The sequence below is a fragment of the Gekko japonicus genome, unplaced genomic scaffold (assembly GCF_001447785.1).
Source record: "Gekko japonicus isolate JY-2015 unplaced genomic scaffold, Gekko_japonicus_V1.1 scaffold654, whole genome shotgun sequence".
NCBI classification, from domain to species: Eukaryota; Metazoa; Chordata; class Lepidosauria; order Squamata; family Gekkonidae; genus Gekko; species Gekko japonicus.
In genome coordinates, this window is record NW_015160228.1 from 774,721 (window position 1) to 795,969 (window position 21,249).

A 21,249-nucleotide genomic window follows, 5' to 3' on the forward strand; every position below is an offset into this window, starting at 1 on the left:
GACAAAAAAGGGGGCGGTTGACAGAGCCGGGCCACAGGATCAGCCGCCCCTTCTGGAGTGCCTGTGGCCAGACTGCACCATTTCAGAGTGCTGGTGGGGTAGGACATGCTTGTCATTTAAGTACTTATACCCCACTTTTCTCCCTGGCTTACCTCCAGGGCTCATACCTCTGGCCACGCCTGAGTTTCACACACACACACCCGATGTGTTTTGCTCTCTCTAGTAGTCCCAGAGGGAGCAAAACACATGTGGGAAAGGGGGAGAAAGTGGATTGAAAGTGGATTATTTAGTGCATGTGGCCACAGCCATTAAACTAGATTGATGAAGCAAGTTATTTCTGTTTATTATACCAGTAAAGGTAAAGGTTCCCTTGCTCGAAAGCCAATCGAATCCAACTCTAGGGTTGCGGTGCTCATCTCCATTTCAAAGCCGAAGAGCCAGCGCTGTCCTGAAGACGTTTCCGTGGTCATGTGGCCGGCATGACTAAACACCAAGGCGCACGGAACGCTGTTCCCTTCCCACTGAAGTGGTACCTATTTATCTACTTGCAATTTCTTGCTTTCGAACTGCTAGGTTGGCAGGAGCTGGAACTAGAGACGGGAGCTCACTCCGTCATGCAGCACACTCGGGCCTCGAACTGCTGAACGACCGACCTTCCACAGCCTGCAGTTCAGTGTCTTAACCACTTGAGCCACCGCAGCTCCATTATACCATTATATTATACCATTACTCCAACAAAAATTAGGGCCATGTACATGCTGCCTTCCCAGTTATATCCTCACAGAGAGGATATAACTGTAGCGGTTAAAGAGCCAAACTAGGATCTGGGAGACCCAGGTTCAAATCCCCACTCTGCCATGGAAACTTGTGGGGTGACCTTGGGCCAGTCACACGCTTTCAGCCTAACACAGGGTGGCTGTGAGGATGACATGGAGGAGAAGAGAAGTATGTAAACTACTTTTGGTCCCCATTGGGGAGAAAGGTGGGATAGGAAGAAACGAAACCACACGGAGAAATAAGCTACACGGAGAAACAGCCGTTGGCTACCTGCTGCTCCTACAGTCCTTTTCAAAGATCAGTTTTACACCGGGCCAGATTGGGTTTGCATCTGCGTCTTTAATTGGAACCAGAAGGCTATCATGCTGAGCTCTGGCCACATGTATGAGTGGAGCAAGGGTTGTTTCATAGAAAAAGAGCTAGGGGAACTCATTAGCATAACTCATTAGCATATGCCACACCCCCTGACATCACCGGAAGTGTGTCATAAGGCCACACCCCCTGACATCACCGGAGGTGTGTCATAAGGCCACACACCCCGCCCCCAACGGTCCCGGCCGGTGGGAGTGCAAGGAAGCCCCGCGAAGGCCCTCCCTGGCCCCAGGCAGGCAGGAGTGGGGAGAGGCAGGGAGGAAGCAACTTACCCTCCCTCTTCTCCTGCCTCCTCCTGGCTGAATGTGGGCAGGAAGCGGGGCGGCTGGAATCAGGGGGCGGGGCTTCGTCATGTGCCCCGCCCCCCGTTCCTCACCCGGGGGAACTGCGATCCTCCGCGATCCCCCCCCCGAAATGACCTCTGGAGTGGAGTATGTTCCACAATCAAGGTGCCACCACAGAAAAAAGCCCGTCTTGTGGGGCCATGCACCAGTGTAGGGCTTCTGCCGGTACCCTCAGACCTCTGTCACGTTTTCATTCTCACTCCACAGCCACCACCGAGTCAACTTTGCAATCAATCAGGTATTTCTGTACCTGTCATTATCGTCGCTTATTGCCTGGAATCAGTCCTTGAACTTCTCTTGTGTTGCTGTTTTTTTTTATGATGTCAGAGAAATCAGGGAGGATGGGAGGCTCCGGGAGGCATTGTCATTTGCACACACCTTGCTGGAAAAGCTGACCGCAACCTGGCTAAGGCAGACAAGTAGGCTTAGAAACACCTGACGTCTTCTTGGAACAATAAGCGGCAGCTGTTTATCAGGCAATGCTCCCTCTATGCCAGGAGGCTGTAAATAGCTTTATGCAAATGAGCCTCCCAGGTGCCCTTGCTCCAATGCCCACCCTGGGGGGAGGGAGCAGCCTTGTTATTTGCCAGTTTTGTTTAAAGTGGACTAGTGACAAAGTGGTGAAAGGTCAGCGGTCCTTGGAAAAGTGAACTTTGGTTTTGAGCTGAGGAGTCTGATGCCTTCTTCTCTCTCTCTCTCTTTTTCCCCTTGTATTTCCTTTTGTTGCAAGTAGAACCAGACTTGTTTTCTTTGACTGTTGCAACAATGGGGTTATTTGCATGAAGGTTGTGAATGCCTTTAGTCTGAAGCAAAAGTCTGAGTAGAATTTGGATGTTCTGGCTTGTGCGAGGTGCCAAGGGCATTTGAGGGAAGAGTTTCAAAATCTGGCAGATTTTCTCAAGGCAATACATGGATCCTCTGGATGCTGGTGAATTCTAGTCTAAGCAGCATTTGAATTAAATGTGCAGGTTTTTTGCGCCTAAATTCTCAATAGTGTTTATTATTTTTGATGGAGTGAGCAGAACTTCCAAGGAGCTGTAGGTCACAGGTTGTGAGTCAGAGTGGGGTGCCTCATTCAGCCCAGTATCATCAGAGCTTGGAAGCTAAGCAGGGTCAGCCATCGCTTGTAGTTGGATGTGAGACTACCAAGCAAGACTGAGGTTGCTGTCCAGGGGAAGGCAATGGCAAGCCACCTTTGCGCATTTCTTGCCTTGAAAACCCCATGCTCCTGGGGTTGCCATGAATTAGTTGTGTCTTGATACCATATTACTACTACTACTACCATCACCATCATCATCATTCAATTGATTACTGCAATTCACTCTACGCAGGCTTACCCCTGAGACTGATCCGGAAGTTACAGCTGGTACAAAATGCAGCGGCACGCCTGCTGACTAGGGTTGCCAAATAGTTTTTACCTTGGAGCGGGGGGCTCCCGCTCAGTGTCCTCAAATGGTTGTGGCCCCGCCCCTAGCGTGCCCGGCGTCAGCACGTGGGGTTTCCCCCGGGGCCCGATTCCGTGGCGGCGGAAATCAGGCCTCCAAAGCGAGGGGAAATCCACCCCCCGGGGGGATTTGGCAGCCCTACTGCTGACGTCAACGCCTGTGCGGGCTCATGTTCAGCGTGTGCTTTGCCAGCTGCATTGGTTACCAGTTGAGTACCAGATACACTTTAAGGTGTTGGTAATGACCTTCAAAGCCTTATATGGCCTGGGACCAACATATCTAAGGGACCGCCTCTTCCTGTAAACGCATTGAAGAGCTTTATGCTCTAGGAATCAACATCTCCCGGTGGTCCCTGGCCCAAAAGACGTCTGTCTAGCCTCGACCAGGGCCAGGGCCTTTTCTGCCTTGGCCCCCACCTGGTGGAACAAGCTCCGCACCGAGATCAGGGCCCTGCAGTATTTTACTCAGTTCCGCCGGGCCTGCAAGATGGAGCTGTTGGTACCTGCTCCTGAGTAGTCAGGTGACAGAAGGAACCAATAAGATGCTCTCCAATCTGGTATAGCCTGGAGACTGTTATTCCCTCACAGAATATTTGAGTATCCTCCACTCACCTTTGTTTTGATCCTAAATCTAATGCTTTGGATGCAGAATAGTATCACTTCAAAGTTCTGTATATTTCCAAGTATACTTATGGGGCTGCCCTTTTGCAGACATCTAGTCTTTTATGTGCAGGAAACGTTTTTTTTTCTTTTGTGAAATATTCAATTATATAATTTCTGGCATGTGGTCTAAAGTGTTAGAGCTCAGCACGTATCTCTTACCATGCAATCTGCTCTTGGTTTACACAAGCTGGAAGAAAGAAAATCTTGATTTTACAGAAGAACAGCTAGGTAGTTAGAGTTTCAAGCTGCTGTTTCAGGGCCAGAGGATATATCCCCTTCCTTTTGAGATGCAGATTTGTGCTCTTGTCATTGCTAATCATGGCAGCATTCACTTGGAGATCTCATTAAAACTATTAAGCCCATCATGCAGTGTGACTATGAGCAGGATATAATGTGGGGCCATGGGAAATAGTGAAGAACTGATTTAGTTAAAAAGCCTCTTCTTTCATAAAATAAGAAATTGAGTGAATTGGTAATCATCCAGAATGCATTGCAATTCAAATTTGCAGCTGTGGAAATTTATTTATTGGATTTGTATTGCACTTTCTTACTAGAGCCCTTAAAGAGGCTCACAGCATTTATGAAATGCAAAGATTCTACTTAGCAATAAAAAAACCCTTTCAATTTTAAAATGAAAAGCATAAACAGAAACGGACCCATGAGCAGGAGGGAGGAGGAAGCAAACCAAATTAAAAAAAAAACAGGATTTTAAAATCCTGAACTCCAAATCAAACCCAGAAACATAATCTAAACATGAAATAAGAGCCCACTCATACACAATGCCTATAAACATGGAGGAAGGAAAAACAGAATGGGAAAATGTGATAGTGGCCACCTTCAGATGCCACAACAAAACTCCTTGTGATGCACATAAACACAATGCTGTTTGCAATACTGACATGATCCCTCCCAGACAGTCTGTTGTGGAGGAGTACAAAATCCCAGGAGCCCAGATCACTCTGGGTGTCCTGGGAATCATATAACGTGTCACTGAGGGTCAGCAGCAGTATACCTGTGCCAATCTCATGCTTCCTAGTTCGGGAAGTCATCAAACTTCAAATGGCTCTGACATGCCAGTGCAGGTGCCTGGCCAAATTCCAAGTTTGGTCGAAGGCCTCCAATAAGAAGGCAGTATTCAATCACATGCCAAGTACAAGGTGAATAGGGAGGGATCATGCAGGTACAGCACACAAGGTGTGTTCACGCCCGTAACAAACACAGGCTTGTCATGACAACTGAATGCAGCCAGTACTTTGCCTGCCTGCCTGCCTTCATCTCCTGGCTGTCCCTCAGAGGGCCAGGTGGTCTTTCATGGGGGAGGAAATACACTGTTCATAATCAAAGCTGAAAGTCAGAGCCCCCCCCCCCCGCAAGTGTCATGCATGCTTTCACCTTATGTCTTTGTGTTACTAATAACTGCATTATCCAGCTATCTTCAGACTTGGTGGAGCAGGACATCCCCACTTCTTCCTCCTGTAGCAGCCCACTGAGCACCCCCCCACACACACACACCTCTTTAGATGCTCAGCTACAACATAGGTCCTAATTTGTGGAAGGGAGGGATTGGTGGACGTCACTCTAGCTTCTTTGGCCAACGGAAACGCCATTCCATCAGTGGAGCTTCACTGCTGGATATGTGCCGTGTCAATATCAGTAAGACATGTCCATTAAACAATTAAAGAAAAGGCTGATGAGAATTATCTGGAGAGGCATCATTCCTCACGAGCATAGCTTGTTGCATCTCTCTTCCCAAGCAAAGAGGTCTAGACTTCCGAGTTTCTGTGCCAGCCGACCATCTTCTAATTAGCAGGCTTAATTGTTTGAGAGCCATTAGTCTGTTTTCCATTTCCAGACCTTTGACTTTCTCATCAGTTAAGATGTGCTTTCACCTTCCCCCCCCCCCCGAGGAAAAATGAGATGATTTTGATTGCATTTTTTAAAAAATACTTTGCTATTCTAGGCCTCTATAAGTTGGTTGTTTTTCTCCCTGGATGGTTTCCTGTGCTCCACGTCAGGTTTGAACACCTTCCGGCCCACCTGGGGAGGGAGTAATTTGCTAGTTTCTTCTCTTGCCTCACTGGGGTTCCAAGAATGGGGAAGAGTCAGGCACTTCACAGACCTGAATTCTGTATACAACCAGAGATGGTTTCCAAAAATGTTCCTGGATTTGGAAGTTCCAAATGACCCGGGTCTTGTTTCCATATGGAACAGATGAATTAAGAGTTCTTCATTGTTCCATTTCACAGCTCCAAATTTTGTAGCATGTGGGTTTTGTGCAGCTAGACATCTATATATCTAATAGCCAAGGTGCCCCCCGCGTGCGGATATCTAAATCCGCACATCAGGGGTACCTGGGGAGCAAGGAGATTTTCCTGCACATTTGGGGCAATCCCCAGAGGTGCAGAAAAATCTAAAAACTGTAAAAAAAAAAAACCCTATAGGGGGATACTTAAATCCCCCCAAAAGTAAAGGAGCGTTCCCTGTACATGCGCAGGGAACGCTCTGAGAAGGCTTCACCACCACCGCCACCACAGGGGATGGGGGGCGGGAGAAGGCTTGGTGGGCTAGCCTTGCCACCGCTGCTGCTGCTGGGGAGGGAGGGGTGAAGGAGAAAGCTTGGTGGGCTGGCCTCACCGCTGCCACCGCTGGGGAGGGGGAAGGGAGAAAGCTTGGCAGGCGCGCCTCGCTGCCACCACTGGGGGGAGGGAGAAGGCTGGGCTCACCCGCTGCCGCTACTCCTGCTTCTGCAGACTGGGAGCTGTGAGGAATACTCCCCCTCCCCCCGCGAGTATCGCAGGTCCCGCCTCTTGTACTTCTAGTTCCTTCAAACCAGCCCCCCTCCTTAGTGATAGGCATGTTTGCACTGCTGACAAGGAAGCTGATTTATTTATTGCATTTATATCCCACCTTTCTCCCCACTCCAGACCCAAATTCCCCATTACAGCATTCTCCCTATCTCCATTTTACGGTGGCACTGATGTGCTTGCAGCCAAAGATTTTCTTTTCAAAGCGTGGGGGTCAGCAGCTCGTGTGCACCAGTCAAACGCTGTGCAAAAAGAATATGGCTGCAGATACACATCGAGCTTGATATTTTTTATATACTACTAACCTGATCAGTGTTCCCTCTAAGCTGAGTTAGTGTGAGCCAGCCCACAGTTCTTTAGCCTCTGGCTCAAGTATTTTTGCCTTAGCTCAGGAAGGACGGCTCCAGAGCAAACTAATTTATGCAGCAGCCAAATCACCTGCTCACAACTTTAATGCCAGTCACTCACAAAGTAGAATTTTTGCTCACAAGACTCCACAGCTTAGAGGGAACATTAAACCTGATACCCATGCTTTGCTGCAGCATTTAAATTCCGTAAATCCACTTACGATACTGATGATGTGAAGTTTGAAAGCTAACATTTGTTGTAGAAATTCTAATGGAGAGGACAGTAGTGTAAAGGATGAAGTGAGACATACATACGTGTTTTTTTCCTCTCTACCAAAGGACCTCTCTCTTTTTTTTAATAATTATTTTATTAGTTTTTTCTCAAAAGTTATAGTCAGTAGTATAAAACTTACAGAACAGCATAGACAGCATACATAGTTTGCAAACCAATATAGTACTAGTAATTTTACTTTGTTGTCAACAAGCTCAATGTGGTACCTGTAACCCTTGTGTTTATTTAAATATAAAAATGAGCCGATGCAAAGAAGTAATAACTTGTGTCCCATTAAATTATATCAAAACAATGTCACAACTAGGCATTGCAGTATGGTCAAAGAGGTAAAGTTTAGGAGTCTAGTAATTTTAAGTATAAAGAGTTTTGAGGTTGAGAATCCGAAGCTGAGATATATTCCATGAATGGGGTCCATTTCTCCTTAAAATTGGATGACCACAGGGGTGGTAATGCCCTCAGGTGCTGGCATCACCAGGCTGCCTGGTGAGCTCACTCTGGAGCAGGCTCCTAGAAAGGTCCTTTACTATCTCCCCATGAACATTCATAAACTCAATTACCATCCTGGCTGTTATGAGAAATGTCTATTCAAGAGTCTTGAATCGCTGATTTCTGTAACTGTCCTCAACTGTCTGCAGTCTCTTTTAACTGTGTTTTTACCTCAGAACATTGAGATCCACAGCTGAGCAATCAGAGGGAGGTGGGTGCGAAGCAGGCAGGTTTTACCTCAGAACGCTGCATTACACAGTTGACCAATGGGGGGGCGGGAGGCAGCAGCCTGCCAGGCACATGAAAAACAATTCGGGGAACACATTTTGCCCCCTTTTTAACCCCTTAGGGGTTGTGTTTCTCAAAAATCTCTTTGTAGTGGGGGTTGATGTCATGGTAGGAATGCACTCCCCTTATTTTTGGGTTTCTTGTTGCAGGAGTTTAGCCTGGGCATTGGCGGGGGGGGGGGGTGGCGGGGCAAACTTAAAAAAAAACCAAAAATGCTTCTCATTTATGTTACATGTAAGAACTGGGACATAACTGCGTATTCAAAACAACATTTGAGCAATCAGATATTGAGCAAGTTCATGTGAACCAATTTTCTAGAACCCATAATATATATTCAATTTATGCCCCATCCTCCCTTCAAAGGCAGGCTCAGGGCAGCTTACACAAAATTTCACACAAATACAATTAAAACTTATATAAACATAGGTTATAAATATAAATAACAATCAATTTAAGGACTCTGCATCCCTTCCAACCCTTGACAGGCAGTTGTCTGTCAGCTGTAGGAGGGGTAGCATGTCTGAAGGCATTGGAGAAGCTGGGCCAGCAGGATTGCTAAGGAGATGCTGTTTGGGCAGCCTCCCTGATGGCTTTCAATGCTCTGCTCCTGCACCTTAGAGACAACTACCTGCCAGGTGGAGGAGGGGTGGGAGGGCGTGTGTCTAAAGCTACTGGGGAGGCTGGCCCAGCAGGATTGCAAAGGTGTTTCTGCTTGGGTGGCCTCCCTGATGGATTAAAGTACCCTAGCCCTGCTCCTACACCTGACAGACACCTGCCTGTCTGGTGTTGGGGGGAGTGTGTTTAAAGGCATCAGTGAGGCTGGGCCAGCAGCAGTGCTAAGGCAATCCTGCTGAGCAAGACTCCCTGATGACTGTAAGCATCCCACCTCCTCTGGTGGACAGCTGCCTGTCCAGTGTGGGAGGGGGAGGATTTTAGAAGCCACTGTGGAGGCTGGGCCGGCAGGATTACTAAGGCGTTACTGCTGGGGCAGGCTCTCTGATGGCTTTAAGCACCCTGCACCCACTGCTGCACCTGACAGGTGTAGGAGATGGGGGGCATGTTTGAAGCCATCAGGGAGGCTGGGCCAGCACCTCACAGGTCGTTGTTGGCCATTCCTGATTTCCTCAGCTGTCATTAGCTCTCTGCAATCTCCTATAACTGGGGTTTTTTTAACCTCAGAACACTGAGCTCTGCAGCTGACCAATCAGAGAGTGGGGGGTGCAAGGAGGCAGCAGCCTGGCAGCCACAAAGGAATCAATGGGGTAGCACATTTTACCTCTTTTGACCCTTAGGGGTCAGGTTTCTAAAACTCCCTTCTTAGTGAGCATCTACATTATGGTAGAAGTGCTCTCCCCGAATTTCGTGGTAAGGGGACTTTTTAAATAGATAGATATAAGCAGTGGATTGTATCCTACTGCTCTGCTCAGTAGAATCTGAAGCTTTCCTCCAGCTTTACTTTGATGGAAGTTACTCTTCCTGTGCCAAGGGCTGCCTGAATCAGTCCTCTAAGTCTAACTGCCTCTGAAATCACCCTTCCCTTTTAGCTTCACAACAGCCCTGTGAGGTGGTTGCTGGTCACTGACACAGTGCCACAGATAGAGTATCATGGTGAAGAAAAGCTTTGAACCCGAGTCTCTCCAGCCCTGATTCAACACTTTAGCTCTACACTCAATGAAGTGCTTATGAAATGCAAAGCTTACAAAGGTGGACTGGACATCTTTACCAGATAGGATGTCCACAATATTGAAAACTGTTTGACAGGTGGCTAGCAAAGCCCCCTGCCTCCCTGTGATGAATAAACATTGCAAAGACAATGGAAAAGGGGGGGGAGAAAAGGTGAGCCATCTTTCTTTATTCAATGAAAATTAATGAGAGCCTGTTATATGATAGAAATGAAATTATTTGTTCTCCTTGGCACTCATTCATGCTTCCCCTCCCCTCCTACACCCTGCCACCTGCAGATGTGCAGTACATTAAGAGGAGAGACATCATTCTGAAGAGGGAGCTGGGCGAAGGTGCTTTTGGGAAGGTGTTCCTGGCGGAGTGCTACAACCTCAGTCCCACCAAGGACAAGATGCTAGTGGCTGTCAAGGTAAATACCAAGGACATCTGCACTGAGCAGCTGAGGCTGATCATTCCAGGAAGACGGCAAGGCTGAGCACTCTTACCTGGGAGTAAGCCCTACTGGATACATTGGGATTTACTTCACCTGAATAGGAGTGGCCAGTCAGTCTTCTTTGCCCCTGCAATTTGGTTTGGATCAAGCAACGTACAAACGGAAACATAAACCGACTTCACGTATTTCTGCTTGTGTGTGACATCTTCTGCAACACATAGCCCTGTCCTTCCTCTATATTATCGTGCCCAGAAATTGATCATGCAAGATCTCGCACAAGTGGCAATACAGGAGGGGGTACACAATAAGTTTTATGTAGCACTAGCAATTTCTTCAGTGTTCCCACTTGTGCAAGAGCTCTAGCACAGGTGGAAATTACATGTTTGATGTAACCCCTTGGTTAGTGCAATGAGCCGTGGCAAAGCACATGCTTTTGTTTATGGGCATCAATGACATCCATCGCAGATGTAGCATTGGGTCATTCCTTACTTAAAATAACAAAAGACACATGGGTCACCACGGCCCATCATGTTTCATGTTGAAGGAAAATGAGGAAGAAGAGTCAGAGTGCACATATGTGCCCTTGTTCATTTCTGTCCATTGCTGATGTGGGCCTTATCCATTGGAGCTGTTTCCTTTGTGGGGTTTATTTTATGACAGTGGTACTCATTCCATGGCTGTAGAACCATGTGTGCCTCTTTTAAATGCTACCTCCATTCTTCTGATTTGGGTTCTATGCATGCAACAAATACTTTAGTGGAATTTCATTTTATTGCATTGAAAATGTATTTGGTTTTATTTATAGTTATGTAATATTAATCGTGGGAAAGATATACCTGGGTCTCATCAGATCTTGGAAGCTGATCAGGGCCGGTACTCAGATAAGAGACAACCAAGGAAGGCTCTTCAGAAGAAGGCCATGGCAAACCGCCTTTGATTCTCTCTTGCCTTGAAAGCCCCTGGCTGTGGTTGTCATAAATTGGTTGTAACCTGATGGCACTTGCTTACGTACTATTAATGGATGTATTCTAACATTACTGGGTGTGGGTATTTGGTGGGGTCAGGGCAGGACGGGCATCAGCCACCTGGCTCTTTTGATTGATGGTGATTGTGAATGGCTCTCTGTGAGCCATGGAGTGAGTACCACATGTTTAATTACATGTTTATGACCTCTGATGCTACTGACACGCACCACTAATGTTCAAATGCATACACTGAGTGGGGAAAAACTTTGGCCAAGATGCCAAAGATAAAAATGGCGCCAAAAAAACACAGTTTAGAGAAATAAAATGGGGATTTTATGTGCTGGTATATTTATCCTACCCTTCCTCCAGGAAACAAAGGATGCCGTACATGGTTAACTCTCCTTCACTCTTTTCCTCACAACCCTGTGAAGTAGGCTACTCTTAGCAGAAATGACTGGTCCAGGCTCACTCAATAAATGGGGATCTGAACCCTGGTCTCGCTGGTCCTAGTCCAGCAGTTTAGCCACTACGCCACACTGGCTCCTGGCTGCAGTATCCGATGGCATTCCAAAGTGAAGTCAGTGCTCAAGAGAGCAGCATGGACATCAGCAGGCGTGTTTGCAGGGGAAGCCAGCGGTGCCAAGAAGGGACTTTTCGATGCTCACCCAAATGAGCGAGGCAAGTTTTCCTGGTTCAGCCCTGCAGTGAAGAGAGGAGGGTAGAAAAAAATCAGAAGAAAGAGGGAGGAGAACGATGGCACTCATGAGATATAACATCAACATCATGAAGATATTAAATACCTAAAAGTAATTAAGTGCCCAAAGATGAGGATGAATGCTTTGCCATCTGCACGGTGTACTGCCATCCATCTAAATATCTCCGGTCAGGCGATCCCCTGAGGGTAGGGAATCAAAAGGAAATTATGCACTGCCTTGCATGGGTGTATGATAGCGAGGTGAGGCCAGTATTCTGATATTCTTAGAGTAAAATCTGCCTGGTTTATGAAGAGAAGAATAAATATATCTCTCTCTGCCATCACATGTAGTTTCATCTGATTGCACTTAGTGGCGCAGCAAAGAACTGAGAGTTGACATAACTTGATTCTCCTTCAAAGTCTAACTCAATCAAAACAAACTTCTGAAGACACGTCAAATAATATGGATTCAATCTGAAGCAGGTCTTCCTAAAAGGCTTTCTGCTTTCCATTCCAGTTTTATTCACATGTGATACTTTGGAGGACAGTCAAGGATTTACTTTTTAAAAAAATTCTGTCCCATTATTTGGTTCAAAAAGATCCTCGAGACACTTCATGTAGCATAACCAATTGCAATGTTGGAAACAGATCAGTCAGAAATAGACCAGCAAACACACACAAACATCAAATTAACCATAACCACACTTAGCCAGCCCTACGAAAGTCTTTACACGCATCTGCACTAGTCTCCTGGGTATCTAAGGGAAGACCACTCAGTGGGTTTCCATAGGCAGGAAACTCCACAACATTTGAGTCACCACCAACAAGGCTCTAATTCTTGCAATCACCTGTTTACAAGAGAGGTCAATGCCCCACACTCTCACATCTCCTTGTTCCAGTTCAGAATAGCCCTATAGCCTCTGACTTGAGACAAGAGGGGGTGTCAGACTCCTGCAGCAATCAGCTCCCAACAGCTTTCATTCAAAGAAGTAAAGTATATTGAGCCATAGAGAGTATGCAGATATCTTAACCATTTTGTGTTAGAACTAAAGGGAAGGGCGCGAAGCAAGCAATTATACAACATTCAAGGGGGCTCCCGGTTGGCCCATGGTTACTCAGGCTGCAGGTAGGAGTCCGCCAAAGTAACGAATTACATTTCCCAAGAGAAAGGCTACACCAGACATTCAAGGTTACAGAGAGATAATGGAAGAAGAAGAAGAAGAGGAAGAGGAGGAGATTGGATTTATACTCTGCCCTTCACTACCCAAGGGAGTCTCAGAGCGGCTTACAAACTCCTTTCCCTTCCCCTCCCCACAACAGACACCCTGTGAGGTAGGTGGGGGGCTGAGAGAGCTCTGACAGAAACTGCTCTTTTTCGAGAACAGCTGTGCCAGAACTATGGCTTGCCCAAGGTCATCCGGCAGGTGCAAGTGGAGGAGTGGGGAATCAAACCCGGTTCTCCCAGATTAGAGTCCGTGCACTTAACCACTGCACCAAACTGGCTCAAACACTGACGTCACAGCAGAAATGAAACCCAACATTCCATAGCCTCCCCCCGTTCTCATGGCAGCCAGGACCGACAGAGGCCTAGCTGACAGGGGGTTTCTCTCAACACCCTGATCTTCCTTCTACTCTCCAGCCTTCCTCAGTACTAGGTTAGAAATGGTCTGGCGTTTCCTCATAGGCCCGTGTCCTCCCTCTTATAAAGACCTCCTCCCAATCCGCAAGCGCTGGGTAGGCTGCTGTGGCTTCTCCTGGGGGGCGGGCCTCCCTCCTGGGTGAGCAGCCTAGCCCCAGGACCCCGACCCTGCAAGAGTTGCCTCCCAAGTGCCAGCAGCTGCTGCATCTGGCTGTAGACAGGTGGGTCATTACAGGTCCCATGGGCCCGATGGCAGCCTCGAGCCATGTCTCAGGCTCAGCCAGCTGCCTGCCTGGTGGTGACCAGCCCCCGGTGCTCCCTGCCCGGGCTGTTGTTGGGCTCTTTGCTCTCCCGTCCAGCCCTCCAGGGGAGTTCCAGAGGCGGCCGCTGATCTGGGGCAGCTAACAGTTGGCTAGGCCATCTCCAAGGAGCTGCGGTGGCTCAAGGGGTTAAGACGCTGAACTGCAGGCTGTGGAAGGTCAGTAGTTCAGCAGTTCAAGACCCGGGTGCCGCAAGACGGGGTGAGCTCCCATCTTTAGTTCCAGCTCCTGCCAACCTAGGAGTTCGAAAGCAAGACATTGCAAGTAGATAAATAGGTACCACTTCGGTGGGAAGGTAACAGTGTTCCGTGCGCCTTGGTGTTTAGTCATGCCGGCCACATGACCACGGAAACGTCTTCGGACAGCGCTGGCTCTTCGGCTTTGAAACGGAGATGAGCACCGCAACCCTAGAGTCGGACTCGACTGGCTTTCGAGCAAGGGAACCTTTACCTAGGCCATCTCCACTACCTCTATTCAAGCCTTGGGATCCCAGGGCACTTGAGGCTGGTTCTTGTGGGGTGTAGAGCATTTGGCCACAACTACACACTATTGGCTACTGGTTGTCATGGACCAGCCAAACCCAGCAAAGCAAAGGGATGCTGAAGACTGCTCTGTGGAAGAATCAGCCAGCAGACCTGACCCCCAACCCACCGAGGCAGCAGCGCTGCAGGAGGAGGCAGTCTCTGAGGAACCAGACATAGATCCTCAGCCGGGAACCAGCCTACTGGCCCCTCAGCCCCCCCCCCCCAGCCTGAGCTGGCAACAGAGAGCCCATTGCTGGTCAGTTCACACACTCACACCCATCACCAGAGCCCTGGGAAGGGGAATGAGGAGAGACCTGCAAGACAGACGGTGTAGTGCTCACCTGGCAGCCCAGCACCAATAGTGAGGATGAGTGCTTGCAGGAGCAGGACTGAGGCAGTTGGCATGTGCGTGACGCCAGACAGGCTGCTGAGCAGTGTGGTGCTTAAAAGCGACAGAGAAGGGAGTGGCAGCGAGGAAGCAGATCGTCTGATGGTGACTGGCCTTGCTGCCTCTGGATTGCCCTCTACATCTCTGACCCAGCCTTGTACCTTTGTATTCTTGCTCTCAGATTGCCCTTTGGATTTGTAGCTGTGAGTGTCATCTACTTTGTGCCTGAACTTTGGAACCGGATTTTGACGCCTGGCCCTGGAATTGCTCTACAAAAACTGATGCCTGGAAATTGCATTGTTGTGCCTGCTCGGAGGATGCCAGCTAGCAGGACACTGACGAATGCTAACAATCATTTTAATTAGGGTTACCAACCTCAAGGTGGGGCCTGGAGTTCTCCTGGAGTTACATCCAGACTACAGAGATCAGTTCCCAAGAGGAAGTGGCAGCTTTGGAGGGCAGAGTCTATGTTATACCATAGAGTCTGCATGAAATGGGAATCCTAGAGTGACATCACATCCCCGGCTGAGGCTGCCCCCAAATCTACAGGAATTTCTCCAGCTGGGGTTGGCAACCCTAACTGCACCTGCTATGGCCTGTCCACACAGAAAAATACAATTTTCAAATTATTGCTATCATGCAACGACGGCACACTATCCAATGGTGTGCGGATGCGGTGGTAAAACGCCTGCTGGTAACATCAGTGAACAGCTGTTACAGCTGTTCGAGACCCACTGCGGCCGGGGTGAGCTCCTGGCCCTAGTCCCAGCTCCCTCCCACCCAGCGGTTCGAAAGCAATAAATATAAGCGAGTAGATTAATGAGTACCTGCCTTTAGGTGGCAGGGGGCACCCTCTCCGTACAGGGGTGTGTGGCAGGAGCACTGGAAGCGATAGCGGCGGCGGTGACGGTGGAAATGGCGGTGGCGGTGGAGTGGCGTAACATTGAAGCGGCAGAGCGAGGCAAGTGGAGTGATGGAGGCGGAGACAGAGGCGGAGCCACAGAAGGACGTGGTGACGTGACGCAAGCGCAGCGGAGCCGCAACGGACATTAGCTGGGCTGTAAGTCGATACGACCCACACACTAAGACGGGCCCGCCAAACAAAGAAAGAAGAAGCCACCAGACCAAAACGGCCACGCCAGATGCCAGACGCCGGACACTGACACCAAAAGACCGCCCGGGAAGAACAACCAAGAAATAGCGAGCCCTGCCACCTGGGTGCCGGGAGGCAGGTCCAACCCCTGTAGACATGTGGCCTTAGTTAGGGATAAATTCGGAACTTGTAAATCCAAAACTTGTAAACCGCTCAGAGACCCTTCAGGGTTGGAGCGGGGTAGAAATCAAAGATATAAATAAATAAAATAAAATAAATAAATAGACGCCGAATGAAGAGTTATAGGTTCAAGCCCCAGTGGCTGGCCAAAGGTTACCTAGTGAACTTCATGGCAATGTGCACATTTGAGCTCAGACCTTCTAGTTCAACACTATAAGTACTGTACAACTCTGGATCTCATCAATATATTCAAAGACTATTGGCTTAATATTTGACACCAGGATTCAGACACAAAATGTGCGGCTCAAATCCATGCCGGCTTTTGTTCAAAGCCCCGTCTTCACAAGGAAACAGAGTATAATATGCTTTCCACTTCATTTATAAAAAATCCGATCAAGTAATAATCCTGTGCATGCAATTGAGAAAATTACCCAATCATAGCAAACCCACAGAGTGTCTGAGAAGGCATTTTCAATAAAGGTGCCAATTTCACTCCCAGCCTCTCCGGAAAGTGTTCTATACCACAGGGAATGAAAAGAGGATTTTTAAAAAAAATTACGAGGTGCAGACACTTCACTGGCTCCGCCCCTTTTGTAGAGCCCTCTGTGAAAGGAGCCACAACTGCCACCCCAGCAAAACATATCAGCAGCAGTCCAGTAAATACATCTTTTGAATAAAGGCAGCCAAGTCAGCTCTTCCCAAATAGAAGGCAGGGCTGGTTCTGGAAAGTCGTAATAATGAGAAACAGAGACTTTTGCCCTTGAGTTCATGGGGTTTGGGTCCTGACTGGACTAGAAATGAGTGGAAGCGATTACCCTTTGTGGATTGTCTGCTGCTCCATCAGAAATGAGTTGGGGGAAATCTCACTGCAATACGGTGTGAGTAGGATGTCCACAAAAGCTTTTCCATGCTTGTCAGTCATTTGGCATTGTCTGTCTTGATACCCTGAAATGAACTGAGCACACTTATCTCTAACCTTCCTTATTTATCAAAACACTCATATCTGAATTTGTGGACCCAAGAGACTTCCGCTCATTGTGTTAGTTGAATTAAGAAGCTGGTACAGCACAGTGGTTAAGAGAAGGAGCCATACTTCAGTTCACCAGAAGAAATCTCATCTCTGAGCCAGCATGATGCAAGAGGCAGCACGGTGTAGTGGTTACAGTGTCAGACTAGGATCTGGGAGACCCAGGTCACATCCTCACACTGTCATGGGAGATTGCTCTGTCAACCTAACCTACCTCACAGGATTGCTGTGAGGACAAATTGGAGGATGGGCGATTGATGTTATAAGCTGGTTTGAGTCTCCATTGGGGAGAAAAAACAGGGTATAAATATTGAATTAATTAAATAAATGGTAAATTATTTTTTATTTAGATCGAGTAATTTTAGCATGTGTTCATGTGTTCATGTGTGTGTAAAGTGTTGTCCAGCTGTAGCCAATTTATAGAGACCCCAGTGGGGAGATTTCAAGGCAAATGAGAAGCAGAGGTGGTTTGCCATTGCCTTCCTCTGCAGAATCTTCCTTGGGGGTCTCCCTTCCAAGCACTGATCCTGCTTCTAAGATCTGATGACCAACCTACCTCTTCGTACCAGGATAAATCAGTCATATGGCCCAGGGTAACCCAATCTCATCATATATGTTTGGTGCAGTGGTTAAAACTGGCAGGCTCTAATCTGGGAGAACCGGGTTTGATTCCTTACTCCTCCACATGCAGCCAGTTGGGTGACCTTGGATCAGTCACAGTTCTTTCAGAGCTGTTCTCTCAAAAGCAGTTCTCTCACTCAGCCCCACCTACCTCACATTTGAGTGTCTGTTGGGAGAGGAAGGGGCTGTAAGCCACTCTTCACCTAGTGAAGGGCGGGGTACAAATTATCCTCCTCCTCCTCCTCCTTCTCCCTAATTAGTACTTGGATGGGAGACCACCAAAGAAGTCTAGGGTTACTACACAGAGTCAGGAAATGGCAAACCATCTCTGTTCATCTTTTGCCTTGAAATGCCATGAGGGGTTGTCATAAGTTGACTGCAATTTGACAGCACTTTACACAAAGAAATGGTCATCTGCATCCACCAATAACAAGCAGGTATGGGGCAGGGGACCATTAGGTGGTAATGAAGACATAGGTTGGAGGGGGAATAAGGAAATGGGTCTCAAGGAGAGGAAAGCATCTGGAGAAGAAAATGGCTGTCTCTGTCCCATTTTTCAGTGTGTTCTCCTCATTGTCTCTCCTTCAGGCTTTGAAGGACCCAACTCTGGCTGCCCGGAAGGACTTCCAAAGAGAGGCAGAACTTCTCACCAACCTGCAGCACGACCACATTGTAAAGTTCTACGGTGTCTGTGGCGATGGAGACCCTCTCATCATGGTCTTTGAGTACATGAAGCATGGGGACCTGAATAAGTTCTTGAGGTAAATCTGAACCTGTAGTTAGAACGCAGAAAGGAAAGCGTGACCAGCAGAGGGAGCAGAAAGAACTTTGCTAACAGTCCCTGCACAGATGACATCTTGGTTGTACTTTACAGGGCTCTTTTTGTAGAAAAAGCTTAGCAGGAACTCATTAGCATAATAGACCACACCCAACAGCAGACACTCATTAGCATATTAGGCCACACCCCCGACAGCACAGCTAATTAGCACATTAGGCCGCACCCCCATGTTACCAGAAGTGTGCTCATCCAGCCACACCCACCTTTTGCTTGTTATTCTGTTTACCTTGTTTGTGGTCAAAACCCAGGGCCTTTTTTGTAGCAGGAACTCCTTTGCATGTTAGGCCACACACCCTCTAATGTCGCCAATCCTAATGAGTTCCTGCTGTTGGGTGTGGCCTATTATGCTTATGAGTTCCTGCTGGGCGTGGCCAACTTGGGAGCCAGCCGGAACTCCGTTCCTGTGCGTTCCTGCCCAAAAATAGCCCTGGTTGTACAGGACTAAAGCACACGAGAAGAGTGTGCTGGCTCTTCCCCCACTTCAACCGGGGGGGGGGGGGGAGAACCATTTCCATGGGCTTCATTCCATTGGCATCCAGAGGGCCAGAGAACTTGGGAAGTGTCCAAAAGATCAGATGTTCCTTCTTATTGGCAAAAGCAGGCCTTTTGGAACCCACCAACCAAACCCGCTGTGCTTTGGGCTGTGGCGGTGTTCAGAGCAATGAGAAGAGTTCAAGCCTTTCATGTTGCTTCTTTGTTTCAGTTCCCAAACTCTACAAGCTTGATTTGGGTCTCGGCGACTTTGAGAGATTAAATGCATTTCTCAAGTCATTCTGGCAAGCTAGCCAAAAGCCCAGGGCTTTGTTCCAGTAGATTTAGCAAAGGGATATTGGCACATTCCCCCTCCCTGCATCCAAGGTCAAAGAGGCAGTGACCTTTTGATTTCCCCTCCATGCGGCCGCTCCCACTATTGAGAGCAACACACCCACCGGCTCAGCTGGCTCCCTCCTCGGAGCTGCTGAGGGCACTCGGCCACTGGGGAAGGTCCCGTGTCAGCTTCTGAATGTATCTGTAAGGGGCCTGAAACGTCTAGTCAATTAATCAGTTGGATTAATTGATGAAGGAATATTTTGATCCACTAACAAGGTGCCTCTTCACTCATCAGGCAACATAATTTTAAGTGCTTTAATAAATTTCATTATACCAGCTTTAATTATAAGAACTCTAGGCACCAAGTTCCCTCTTCAGTGGAAGAGGAGTTGCGATACTTCTTCCGAGATGATGCCTACTGAGACGCAAATGCAAGTAACCGTAAGAACTGTAGAGAGAATGTTCTTTGTTGGGAAGGATTTAATGAACTGTTCAGTAGCTGTGTTGAAAATGATAGCACTCTTTCTGAAGTGGGAGAGAAAGTGGGGATGGCTCTTCTTAAAGAAAGAGGGATGCTCTTTTCTTTAGAGCTATGGCTTTTGCCTTGCGTCTTAACTGGTGGAGATTTATTTAATTTATGTAGACTTAAATAGGCTGCAGTCACACGGAGCAGTAGCCACGCTACTGCAACGGAAGATAGACGGATTTTCCGGGCGCGATCTCACCGCCACTTCTGGGAAGCGTAGAGCTCCCGTGGCGAACCCAAGGCTTCCCTCCGAAGATGCGCGGTTAAAAACTAGTACCTCGGAGGTACTAGTTTCCGGAAACCGCGGGGCAAGGGCAGGCGTCTGATCACATTTCCAGTGACATCTGGCACCCACTCATGCCCCATTGTGAAAAGGTTCCCCCCCCCCGAAGTCTCCAGGGATGCGCACAAGCACCCAACGGGGCATGCACATACTTCAGGTTAAAAAACAAACAACACACCCCCGTTTGCCATGCCGCGCTGCTTCTTTGGCACGTCGTGTGATCGGCACCTCCCCCCTAACTATGGGACCTCGACGGGACCACGAGGGAACGCCTGATCGCGCAGTCGCGTGTTATTTCGCTGCGGGACAAGCAGCCACGCCTCCCCCCCGCGATATTCGGCCCGTGTGACTGGGGCCATAATATGTCAGTGAAAATCCATTCAGTATTGGAACCCATGGCTGTTTGCAGGCGCATGGACGCTTAAAGATGAGCATTGTCACCTGATGGAAGAATATCATAGTCAACTAAGATGTTTTCAAATCAAGCCACAGACAAAAGCCTCTATGTGCATCTCAGGAGCCCCATTTCCAGGCCTTCCCCTACTCTTTTTGTTCAGCAAAAATGAGAAACTCTCCACCCAATTACCCACTTTCTCTTGATCAGCCATAGTGGAAGATGAGAATTCTACAGAGGTGTTCTGTCTGTCTTTTTGCCCCCTCATGGGCTCAGTTGCTTCCCCCTTTTCTGTTCTTTCCCTGTTACAGCCTAGCGTCAGTGTCCCAAGAATGGTTATATCAGGTAGTCAAGAACCCTAAACACATTTGCTTTGTAGTAACAGCTGACCTATATGATAAGCAGAATTGGATGCAGCAGCACTTACTAGGAGACAGATGGGGAACAGTGTATCTGATGGTCGTCCCATACATACATATAGAAAATTTGCTAGTCAAGGTCGACTTTGATTTCTGCCCTGTATCTGCTTTGGATAGGAAATCCTTGCCTTGACCACATATTTCCCTGTGATGCACATTATCTGATGAAAATGAGGAGAAGGGAACAGGACAAGAACCCAAAATAATTACATGTAGTCAGTTAATCTGGGGTGCTTTCAGACTCTTGACTTTTAGCTAAACTACATCCCTGAATGTGATGAATTGTTAATGATCCCAAATAGATGTGCCTTCATTCTGGATGCCCAGTAACGGGGCAGGGCAAGGAGGGGTCACCTACTGCTCAACTTGATCATCCCACCATATCCAGCTTCTTGGTCTCTGCAACTGCCATTTAAGGATGTTTCTGAATTCCACACTTCTCTCTGACAAATGGCAATCTGATTTATATGGCCCATGAACAGAATAGAACTGGGAAGAGCTACAGCCCAGGGGTAGAGCATCTGATTTGTTTTCAGAAGATCTCCAGTTCAATCCCTGGCATCTCTTCCTGAGACCCTGGAGAGCTGCTGACAGT

The 21,249-nt window shown here is 48.0% G+C and overlaps 1 protein-coding gene across 2 annotated transcripts in view; it reads left to right on the forward strand.

The window, feature by feature from the left end:
* NTRK3 (neurotrophic tyrosine kinase, receptor, type 3) overlaps positions 1 to 21,249 on the forward strand; it is a 534,208-nt gene that overhangs the window by 449,814 nt on the left and 63,145 nt on the right. For both annotated transcript variants that reach the window (XM_015411889.1, XM_015411895.1), the window contains 2 exons: positions 9,779 to 9,909; positions 17,973 to 18,145. In XM_015411889.1, coding sequence (XP_015267375.1) covers positions 9,779 to 9,909; positions 17,973 to 18,145 — 304 coding nt within the window. The remainder of the gene's footprint in view (positions 1 to 9,778; positions 9,910 to 17,972; positions 18,146 to 21,249) is intronic.